This window comes from Canis lupus, chromosome 8 (assembly GCF_011100685.1).
Source record: "Canis lupus familiaris isolate Mischka breed German Shepherd chromosome 8, alternate assembly UU_Cfam_GSD_1.0, whole genome shotgun sequence".
Classification (NCBI taxonomy): Eukaryota; Metazoa; Chordata; class Mammalia; order Carnivora; family Canidae; genus Canis; species Canis lupus.
This window is the reverse complement of record NC_049229.1, coordinates 34,891,844-34,903,934: the sequence shown is the minus strand read 5'-3', so window position 1 is coordinate 34,903,934 and position 12,091 is coordinate 34,891,844. Positions and strand designations below refer to the sequence as shown.

Sequence of the window (12,091 nt, the reverse complement as noted above, 5' to 3'; positions counted from 1 at the left end):
CCCCCTGGGACGGTTCTATAGGTTGCCGAGTTCTTAGTATCATCTGTCATCCACAGAATGAGTCGCTAATCTCTGTAATTTAAGGACCCTACCAATTCTAATGTTTTAATTGCTTTTAAGGCTTGGCAGTGTTCTGGTATGCTGGAGGGTGGCAACTTTTGAGACATCCACTTTAACTTTCTTTAAAAGGCAGGCAACAAACCAGCCATTTTAAAACAGTATTTAAGTCTACCTTGCTCCACTCAAGTATTTCAAAAATTTGCCAAGAGAACTGAAACATCCAGGCATAATTAAAATAAGTTAAGGATGGATGGCTAGATCAGCCTTAGCTCTGCTTCAGTGGATTTAAGCCAAATCCCCCTACTTTAAAGTAGCTTTTTGTGGTTTACTACACCCTGGCTGCCATGTTAAGTGAGCATCTGGAAAAAAAGAACGGCACAACACTTCATAAAAGTATATTTTAGGTGGGTTCATTTTGCAATATAAACCAGCTTCCAAATTTCTTTCTTTTTGGGGGGGAAGGGAGAGGTCTGTTTTAGGGAATAAAGCAGAGTAAATTTTAAATTGCCACATGTCGCCTATATACACACCCAGTAAGTTGTTGCTCAATCTGCCTAGGGCCTGAGGTGGAGGTTCTTAGTTTAAGGAACATCATGTCCATTCTACAGTATAAGAATGTGTAAGGCAGTGTCTCCAGTCTGTGTAAGGCATCCAGTCTGTGTAAGGCAGGGTCCTCTCATGGCCTGGAGCTTCTGCTTCAAACTCACACCTTCCAGGCAGTCTGCTTCTGGGAGATGCAAGTGATCCTGGCCACTAAGGCTGTGAGTTCCATGTATAGGGCCTACACTTTCCTCCCCTGCTTAGCTTATGGGATAGGAAGGACCTTCCTTCCGACTCCTTTCTTTGCTCAGGGCAGGACTGTGGCAGGTGCCCTGACCAAAGGGTCCACTAACTCCTTCAGTGTGGGGATAAGGAGGAGCTTTTAAGGATAACCAAACACTGCAGACATATGGGCTCATTAAAATATCCCCCATGGAATACGCCACAGGCTTATACTGTGGTGGAATCTGGTGAGAACACCGTGTTGCTCGGAATTAAATCCCTAGTTAGCACGGTAAGAAACAGAGAGGGTTGGGTAGCCAGTCTTGGGGAATGAAATAAGTAAAAAAGAAAAAAGACGGTAAGTGTGGAAAGGAAGGAAATCTTGACATCTACTTGGAAATATTCCTATTCATTGTCCCCATGCACAAAACCAGTGTCTGGGTCTTACTGAGGGTTGTGTCTCTCTCAATTCTGTCTCTGGTCAGGTTGCACCTGGGCATAAGGAAGAGCCTCCTATCTAATGGCTGCCCTCCCAGCCAGCTCTCAACCTGTTCTCCAACTTGTCCTGCAAACCCTAGAGAGCAGACTTAAAACCTTATTAAAATAAACAACTTGCACTGATTCTTGATCTCATGGGCACAAACACAGGCCACTAACTGAACAACGACTGCATGCAGGTACCCTGTGGCTGCTTCACACACACTGGGTCTAACTCCCACACTGAGAGAGCCCACTGCAAGGCCAGTCCTCTCCTTATCTCCATTTTACAGATGAGGAGGATATGGCTTCGCCCCGGCTGACCACTGACCAATGTAAGGCACCAGGCATGGATCCCAGGCTGTTTTGCCCAGCCTCATTCATTACGATTGATAATTGCTACAATTGCAGGGCTCTCCTTATTAGCTGTGTGCCAACCTCTCGGGTGCCTTGGCTTCTGTGCGCCTCCTCAGAACTCCTCCCATCCCCCTGCCACATAACTGTAATTGCTCTTTGAGGCCCTCTTTCTCTGGGGAGCCCCGTTGGTGTCCTCACTTGGCTAAACTCCTGGCTCCTCCAGGTGGGATCAGTCTAGGCCTGAGCTGTTCACAAGCCACCTCGCCTAGGTCGTTTCTCTTCTCCAGTTAGCCACGAGTTTTCAAAGGCGGCAGTGCTACCTCAAGTCATGGTCCGTTCTGTGGCACCCCATGTAGTGCCAGGTAGATAAATGCTCCAAAGTCGTAACTCTAAGAAAAAAGCATCACACACACTTTCATAGATTTCTTCCTTCCTTACAGCCCCTAGCTCCTTTCATGTGTGGTAACACACTGCCAATGAGGAGGGGAGAATGAAAGCAAGGTGAACTGCTGACTGGTTAAACAACTAAATACAACCCAAATTAACACTAAATTTGCTTCATTTTTGTTACCTTTACCAGATAGCACATTATAGATCAGTCCTGTGCTTTCCTGACAAGAGTAAAACTATTGATCATGGAGCAGAAAAGCATGTGGGGCTGAATCCTCTGTGGGAAAGAAGGTTTTGGAACCTCATCCATAAGGTCTAATTATCATAAGGTCAACTGGGACTCAAAATTACCTTGTTATGTACAATGCGCTTTTTAATTATGCTCGTTATAGTAACACTCATTCATTAAATTGGATTTTAATAGATAATTTAATAGGCATAGGGCAATTTCTTAAAATTATCTTCTGTAGAGTTTAGATTCACTCAAGTTCTAAGTAATTTTAGGCTCTGACACTTTTGAGGTAACAAGAAAATTGTGTGCCACAAATATGAAATAATTCCTTCAATAATGGCATCGGAAATTTGCCAGAAAAAGTTCTAACCTCATCTATAACCAGTGTTAGTGTTATTATCCTCATTGACATCTCATGCTGAGAATAATCTGTCTATGAGGAACTAGGTCACAGATTTTAATCCTATGAGCACTTAAGTACTATAGAAATTCATAGTGATAGCTTCCTTTGTCAAGTTGTCTAAAAGTGTTCCTCTAAATTGCAAAAGCACAAAATACAGGCAGAAATTCTAGGATCTAGGGGGGAAAAAACTTCCCCAAATTTTCATTTACTGTCACTATTAAGAATGTGACTTGTTGAGGTACCTGGGTGGCTCAGTTGGTTAAGTCTGCTTTCAGCTCAGTTTATGATCTGAAACTGGGAGGGAGCCCCACATTAGGCTCCCTGCTAGATGGGGAGTCTACTTTTCCCTCTGCCATTCCCCCTGCTTATACTCTCTCTCTGTCAAATAAAATCTTGAAAAAAAAATGTGGCTTGTAAAAAGAAACTATAATAAAATGAATTATACATAGTATAGAAGAAAAGTAAGTAGTCCTTCAGATTATTTCATTGGTATCTTCCTGAGCATGTGTTCAGGAAGAAAAAGTGGGGCTAAGTACAGGGCCTGGCCATTTACACAGCTTCCAGCCAAAGGCAGAAATGAAATGCTAACAGGATGGTTCATGTTACCTTACTAGTTGTATTAAAATTCAGGGATCTCACTCAGCTTCAATTTCTCTTTGACTAAAAGGAACATTTGCTCTCTGAAGTAATATATATCTGACTAATAATCAAGTTCCATGCTGTAAACCAAGCTGCAGTCCTTTGTGTTAAAAGAAACTCACTGTAAGACCATCTAAAAAATAAAGACTGCTGGGACACTGGGGTAAGTGTCCGATTTCAGCTCAGATTCTGATCTCAGGGTCTTGAGATCGAGCCCCACACTGGGCTTAGTGCTCAGTGCAGAGTGTGCTTGAGATTCCCTCCCTCCTCCTCTGCCTCTGCCCCTCCCCTGGCTTGTACTCTCTAAATAAATAAAAAATAAAGAATGTCACTTTTACTCTTTACTTTCCCTGAAAGAGAAGCTACCTTATACCAACTTTAATACATATACATCATTCTTTCTAGAATGGGATCAATGGGATTTCTACTTAATGCTCCCAAATTCTGGATCTTCATTTACCTCATAAGCATTAGGTATCTTTGCCTAACATAAAAGTCCGTTTTTGAGAAAAGAAGAAATTAAGATACAGAAAAGCTACTTGAAATGCCCAGGATGACCTGACACAGTGCCTGAAGCTACAAGCAGATTCCACCCCCCCTTTTTCTTTTCAAGTTTCAAGGCTGTGATGGTTCACTAATTATGAGAAAGATTTCTGAGCAGGGCTGAAATGGATAGATTAGCATTTCACTAAGGTTTGAGATTTACATATCTTTTTAGTCATAAAAATGTTCAAAAAGAGCATGAAATCATAAACCCGACGCATAAAAAGGTGATTTAGAAAAGCAAAATAAAACAAAGAGCTTTCATTGTTGCTGCTGATTCTGTGACAGTGCTACTCAACAGTCAAAATATCTCTAAAGCCAGGAAATATAAATAAAGGTAAAGTCCAGTTTACAGGCTCTCTGGAAAAATAAACAAAACAAAACATTGATTTGGGATGTTCTGCTCTTTAACTTTAGGAGTCTGTAGAAGTTAAACTCCAAGAAAGCAAGCATCCAGCTCTGATACATTCCACTCAGGGAAAGTAGGGGCCATGAATTCTCCTCACCGTAGACAGAAGAGAGAATCCAAAGAACTGAATCTCAGCAGAGTCTGATGAAAAGAACAAGTATAAACACGTGGTTTGGAGCCACAGGATAGAAAAGTTGGTCCTACCAGAAATATTTATTCAGCATCAACAATACCTCGATAGAAGGATGTTGCAATTCTGAGCTCTCCGACCATCAATCACCGAAAGCTCTTTGACTTTAAGTTTGGAACTCAGTGTGTCATCAATGGCATCTGCTTCTTTCTATAAAGAGCATGAAAGAAATCCATCAAAGTCAAATAGGGACATTCCGACTTCAGACACACACTCTTCCTTTATGTTTTTTGTTTATGCGTGCGCGCGCGCACACACACACACACACACACACAGGCGAAGCTGAGATGACAAGGGAGGGAGGACAGGGAGGTGGTGGAATTGAAACGAAGGGCTAAAATCTAGTTGACAAAGGGAAATAGTAAGAAAAGCTGACCACCCACATTTGAAAAAGCATTTTTGGAAGAACAAAGCGCATCTAAGTTGAAGATGCTAAGCGTGTATAAATTATCAGTGAGTGGTGCTCTCCTTTTGTCCCCCAAATCCCTATGGACAGCAGACAGAAGAACTGTCACTATGAATCAAGCTCGGCCGAGGCTTGCCATTGCCAGTCTGGCCATTTGCAGGGTCCATTCACTCCAGAACCATTTGCATCCTGAGCACTCAAAAAGCTGAACAATAAATCCTCCCAAACATCCTCATGTGCAACAGGAAGCTCCCAAGTCCAGATGGTACCTTTCATTACCCTGGAGTCTGATGGATAACAGACAGGGCAGTTCAAGGCATTAGTTCAATTACTTGAATTAACAACAAAACACTATTTGCATACTCTGCTGCTGTACAAAAAGCTATAAGCAATGATGACCAGTCATAATTTATGGTGGAAGAGGCATAAAACAGTGATATATAAAATACTATTTGAGTAAACTGGGCATCAAGGTGAAAATACAAACTTGATAAATAGCAAGTTTAATTTTATTAAAGGTCAGAATCAATTTTAAAAATGGATCATGGAATTTTTAAAATATAAGAAAACCAAAGAGCTCTGGAACTGTGTAACAGCTTAGGAAAACAAAGACAATATGGAGTTTTTAGTAAGAGACATCATGTGATCAAACTTCACCTATCTCCTGTCATGCTGAGATTTCAGGCAGACCTCTAAATGTCAGCTAAGAGTTGAAACCCAACTCGGAGTTACCTAAGCACTACATTACACTATCTGAAAAAAAAAAAAAAAAAATGGATCAGCAAGACATTTTGAGCTTGACAGTGAGCCAAGAAGTTATATTAAGCAAGGTTTAGGTAGTTGCTCACTTACCTGCTTGGAGTTACTGTTCACAAAGAAATCCTACAGCCATGGCAGAGGCATGGAAAAGGCAAATCAGACACATGCAGTTCAGAATCACAGCAATAAGTGGGAGAAAGTCAAAGTAGTCAAGGAAATCAGTGACACAGGGTAAGAGAGGATTTATGTCCCAAGGATCAGCAATGAGAGTTGATGAAGATGGGAGAGGCTGGCTGAAGATACAAGAGCACAGAACTAAGCATTCTGGGGAGAGAGATGACATGTGCTGTACACAATTTTCAATGGGGACAAATCAAATTCAGAGAAGAAAGGATTTAGAACACCCCACGAAAGACCCAAGTTGGGAACAGAAAAAATTCTCTTTGAAAGAGAAATGGGCTCCATTTATTCAACATGACAATTTTCACTTGAAGCAGAAAAATATCAATCAATTCCAACATCTTGAGGAAACTACTCCTACAGTCATGTTCTACCAGCAAAACATGCTTTTGGGGAAGGAGGGAGAGGTTGAAATAAATTCCTGTCTTCTTGTGACATAAGGAAGGATTAAGAAAATACAAAAGACAAGTTCAACAATGTAGGTTGGTAATATTAACTCTCAGCATCCCTTGAGAGTCCAAACAATGCATGGCAGCACTATGGATAGGTATGAGGAGAAAGATAGAACATGCAATTAAGAGACAGTAAGTGATCATGTTGTGTGCAGCCCCTTGGTGGCCCTGTCCCAACTGCCTCATAGCTGTTCAAGCATGTAAGGTCAACAGCCTCTTCCTAAAATACTCCGAATAAGACTTGGAGTGAAGAAGAGAAAGAAGAAGAAGTAATTGGCATGTTAAGAGAAAGTTACAGTTTTCTTTACATATTTTTGTCATGCTGGAATGAGTAAAGCTTTGGTGTGCAAAATACACCCCAGCTTTCAGGCCAACTGCTTGTACAACTAGCAGTTGCTCAGCAGATTCCTTAAGGCCTCATTGGCCCTGGCAGCACTGCCAAAGCCAATTTTACACAGATGAGCTGTTTCACATCATTCTTCCAGTGAGAAACAAAACGTGTCCCTCTTTTGCTCTACCCATACAAGGAGGGATAGCTTTTCTAGAATGGCATTTCAAAATAAACTGATAACCACAGGAAATCTTTCTTCTTCTCTAATGCCAGTTTTCTTTCATCCTGGTTGTAATAACCACATTTTCTACTCTGAAACTCCTTAGGACACTTCCCTATAAATGCACTCTCTCCTTTAAAGGGCAGAAAAGGCTAAGATGATGTGAATTCCAGGAGATCATCCTATCCTACTTTTCTCTCTTAAAAAGTTGCTAGTTGAATTTAGATCCAGCTCTTATTATCCGGCCTTCAAAGAAGAAACTTCTATAAAGTTCTCTAGCAACTTATTCTCCATAAGTTCCCACTGTCAGAAAATTAAGACTTCTGACCTTTACTATAGTGGACTATGGAATTAGGCAACTACCATTTATTAGATGTGAGGCTTGGAGCTCAGTCTTACTATCTGCACAATGGAATCAACAACTGGATTATTATTATGACAATTAAACAAGATGATTCATGTAAAGCATTTTGTACAGTATCTGACACATATTTATGAGCTCAATACTTGAAAGCTATCATACAATATAATTATCTTTGAAGCTGATGATCGAGTCCATTTTTCCTCCTTTTGCTCTCTTCTCTTTTTCAGGGAGTTGAAGAAGAGCTGCTCAAGATCTCCCATTTGTTACCAGCAGCAGCAATGAGTCTAACAGTTAATAGCTAAGCAATGTATATTATCTTTCCAGAGGTGAGGATGAGGAATGCTATGGGAGAGTATGGTTGTTAGCCTTGTGATTTCCTTTAAGGGTCCTTTAACCAACACATTTTAAATAAAATCACAAAGCTTATTTAGATGGGGCATGTTAAAAACGATGATGCTCCCAGGCCTCTTTCAAATAAGTTATCATTCTTTTTGAAAATTTAAATTATTCACTAATTGGTTTGGGCCAAACACCACAGGATCAGCTATATTTGGCTCCACCTAACAGTATGTCTGATTTTTCCAGGGGATTTTCAGTATAGAGCTTTGGTAAGGGGATCCCTGGGTGGCTCAAGGGCTTAGCGCCTGCCTTTGGCCCACAACGTGATCTTGGAGTCCCGGGATCAAGTCCCACATCGGGCTCCCTGCATTGAGCCTGCTTCTCCTTCTGCCTATGTCTCTGCCTCTCTCTCTCTTTCTGTGCGTCTCTCATGAATAAATAAAATCTCTCTCTCTCTCAAAAAAAAAAAAAAGAGCTTTGGTAAATAGAAAGTTGGGACTTGTATTTCTTAGGAGCCAATGATGATAGATTCTTAGAGATAAGGTTCTGCAATGACATGATGATTCAACATTTCACAGAAAATAATAATCCTTACCTGAACAGTTTTTAATCTTTTTGAGGTTGAGGTCCCTTTGTAAATCTGATAAAAGCTAGGGATCCCTCTCCAAAAAAATGCTTACTATTCATACAGATACATACTGTTTATACAAAATCCTGCTTTTAATTAACTCTTAGCAATAACAGAATCTCTATCTTATACTTTGGTTTAAGAAAAACCTTCATTCATAATTTTCTCTTCTTTCTTCATGTGCCATAGCTAACGGCCAAGATTATTGAAATAAATATCCTAATTCATAATTTTTCAATGTGAAATCTAGATCAACAAAATAATGAAAATGTAAAAAAGAATAAGAAGGAAAAATTATTTGACCATTTATAAAGAAAAAAAAATCAGAAGATAGCATTGAAGAGTTCCAAATGAGAGTCTAAGGATGTCTTGTTTATTACATATTAGCAGGAGAGGTCAGATTCTGGAGCCTGGGATAACAGTTATCCTTTGTTTCCTAAATCAGAGCAGAGAGGTTTTCAAATGTTATACTATATGCAGATAATAGGGACCTGTAAAGAAGGAGTGTCCTCAGACAAAGAACTGGGGGAAGGAATGGTGATACAACTGTTAATTTATTGGTACAGAGATATGACTCCCTCTAGGTAAAAGTAAAATTCATTTTCCTCTATCCAACTGCATGGGTAAGGAGAATGAATTTATAAAATCTCAACATGAAAATTTCCCACAAAACCAAAATGAATATTGTTTAGCTCTATCTGAAATACTACTACTACTATGCAATGCACATTATGCATTAAAACAAGTCTTTTGTGGTTGACCTGGAAATCACGCATAATATAGTTTCAACAAGAAAAAGACGTTCTGAGATTCAAGAAATTGACTTTCAAATGAACTTCTGGAGTGTAAGCAGGGGAATAACTGCACGCTATTAAATTCCATTTCATGTGGCACATAAGCTTACATAATCAGCCCTGGAAACCTTTGATATCTACACCAAAAAAAAAAAAAAAAAAAAAAAAAAATTCTTGAATAGAAATGGCCTTATTCTTAAAACTAGTATAGAAAATCCTTACAAAGCCTGACCTTCATAATGAACAAGGCCATAACTCCTAAGAACAAAGTGAAACTGAGAATTTATGCCACGTGGTAACCTGTCTGTGCACCTGTTCAGACACTGAATATATACTAAGCCATATTTCTATTATTGATGAGATACGAATACCACCTCATAGAGCTGGTATGAGGATTAAATAAAAAAGTACAAGAGTGCCTTGAGAACTAAATTTTGGGGACACCTGGGTGGCTTAGGGGTTTAGTGCCTGCCTTCAGCCCAGGGCGTGATCCTGGAGTCCTGGAATCGAGTCCCACGTCTGGCTCCCTGCATGGAGCCTGCTTCTCCCTCTGCCTGTGTCTTCTCCCTCTGCCTGTGTCTCTGCCTCTCTCTCTCTCTCTCTCTCTCTCTATCTCTCTCTTTCTCTGTGTCTCTCATGAACAAATAAATAAAATCTTAAAAAGAGAAATTTTGGGGATGAGGATTGGGAGTGTGTATTTTGCACTCAGCACCAAAAATATAATGGTTACTTAATATTATAATTTTTTAGTCTATATCATGGTTATTTGCAGATTGTCCTCTTTGCTTTTATACTATAAATTGCATTGTAAGCCTGTGGAACAGCTTAATACATTTGCAACCTCTAAAGTATTTCATAATCAAGGTGGACATTATAAATACATTTTGATTTTAATGATGAAATATTTCTCCGATCAACTGGGCATATTTTGTGTATGTGTACGTATTTACATAAAATCTCTCCTAAATATCACTAATCAGTGTTCACCTAAATTTTACTAATCTCATACCTGAGATTTTGCTCAACGTCTGACTCAGTGTAGTGTTCTTGTTACAGGCAGGTAATGGTATTCATGCGTTCTTTTGCCTCTCTGAGAAACTAACTTGTTCAAACAACAGGCTTAAGTTCAGCCAGTTTGGCCAGGGTTTTATAACTGGAGGGAAGAAAGAGGAGATAACCATAGGAAAAAAAAAAAAAAGGTTCTCAGTATTCATTTGGGAGTGGAAAAGAGAGCAGTTCAAGTGTGGTGATAATTAGGTAGTGCATTGCCAAGACTGAAATGAAAATGCACGGTCTTAGACGTTGCCATTAGATATGAGACTAGGGAGCATTCAATGACAGGCACCCCATTTTCTCTACTTTGTCCTACATATTCCTACTAGAATGTCTGCATCTTTAGATTTTTTTGCCTCTCAACATTCAATAAACTCAATAAGATGGCTCATATTACCTTCATTTGGGAAATATATCTATGGTTTAAAAACCTCATCCCAAATTCTTGCACCAAGAGGGGAAACATACTTCAATTAAGCTGAGCCAAGTGCGTTGAAATTCTTTTCCAGGAAGTGCTATTGAAAATGTCACAAATGATTCTACTGACCAGTCTACTTAGCGTTAAGTACAACTGAAACGTTCTGGTCTATCCTGCCTGGAATGACTACTGATTACTTAAACAGTGACTGGTTGCTAGGAGACAATTACCCAATTGCTAGGCTTTCCCTAACTGTGTCTCCTAGAGCTCTTGAGAACTGTCCACATACTTGTCCCAGAGCATTTTGGCAGCATCCTTCTGCACCTTCTGCTGAAGGCCAGTTAATTATGAGTCTTGTAAACTTGGGTCTTTTAACCACCTGCCTTCATAATAAATGTAGCCTACATGCTCAGACTTGAATAGCATCATTTGGAATAACTGCTGTTTTCTCTTTCTTCAATATACTTTTCTGAGTTCCCAAACCTTCACCTTAGGTAACCATAATGGACCAGTATTAGTGACCAAAATCAAAGTGGGAAATCAACTGATGTGTCATGAGGTCAGAAGATTATTTGCATCTACCAAGAAATTTGCTAACATATCCTATGACTTCATGTCAAGACCCAGAGAACACCTTCCTGGGTCAGCAGAGAGAGAAGATCCATCGCAGCCAAGCAGGAAGTGTTTGAACCCAGCATCTGCCATATGAGACACCTAAAATATACCCTTTGCTTGTCCTTTGAAAGATAAAGTGTCTTGCTTTCTCCTGGGTGTGTCTTATCTTTTTTTAATTTGTTTTCCTTTATTTTGTATGTACAACACTGGGTCATACTTATGAGATGGGGGAGGTTCCAGCTGAGGGTTCCTGTTTTAGTGTCATGCTACCACAGCAGACAACCACCTGCATTTTTGTACTTTACTAACATAGCGTAAAATGCACTTCAGAGAAGCTCTCCCTCACTCAGCGAAAATATTCTGGCTAAAAGACATACACTAAAAAAAAAAAAAAAAAAAAAAAAAAAAAAAAGACATACACTACCTTTTCTTTTCAATTTCAGATACATCGAAGGCTTTGAAAGAAAAACCCATCAGTTTTGTTTCTCCCCAGCCTCAGCCCATGTTCTCCTTGGTGCTTGCTCATTCAGTTCTAAGACATTCTTTCTTGGGAACCAGACCCAGTCTAAGCAGACTAAGAAGTGCAGCTTGTCTGAGGATGCTCTCTGGGCATGAGGATTCAGGCAGGTGTTAAAGACCTCTCAGTGAAGCCCAAGAAAAGCACCTGTGCAGATGCTTGGCATCCACGCATTCCTACTAAGATGTGCTGTGTTCTCAGCAGCATCTCTTCAGTCATCCTGAAGGATCTTTTTGCTCACACTCCAGGACATAATGTTGCTCTTTCCCAGGTGTCTGATTGACTGAGATCCTACCTCACCTTTTCTTGTTTTTCTGATATCCTTTGTACCCAGCCACCTTGCTGTGACCCTCTTCTGGTCCACTGTTAGAAGGATCTACTAGGATGGCCTCTTAAAGGAGTAAGAGGTACCACTCAGATGTAACCAGGGCTTACAGCATAATACTCACTACCTGGCCACATCAACATGGAGAGTCAGCAAGCATTGAGTATCACTAGAATTCTCACTAGTATCACAAACACTTTGTTCATATTTCAGAAGCTTCTCTGGTCC

At 40.0% G+C, this 12,091-nt stretch overlaps 1 protein-coding gene across 5 annotated transcripts in view; it reads right to left on the bottom strand.

The window, feature by feature from the left end:
- The window catches only part of DAAM1 (dishevelled associated activator of morphogenesis 1), a 166,616-nt gene that overhangs the window by 27,126 nt on the left and 127,399 nt on the right, over window positions 1-12,091 (bottom strand). For 4 of the 5 annotated variants that reach the window (XM_038544843.1, XM_038544845.1, XM_038544844.1 and 1 more), the window contains exons 16-17: window positions 5,721-5,750; window positions 4,506-4,612 (exon numbers count right to left, since the gene is read on the bottom strand). In XM_038544843.1, the coding sequence (XP_038400771.1) occupies window positions 4,506-4,612; window positions 5,721-5,750 (137 nt within the window). The remainder of the gene's footprint in view (window positions 1-4,505; window positions 4,613-5,720; window positions 5,751-12,091) is intronic. The other variant, XM_038544847.1, reaches the window with a different exon arrangement.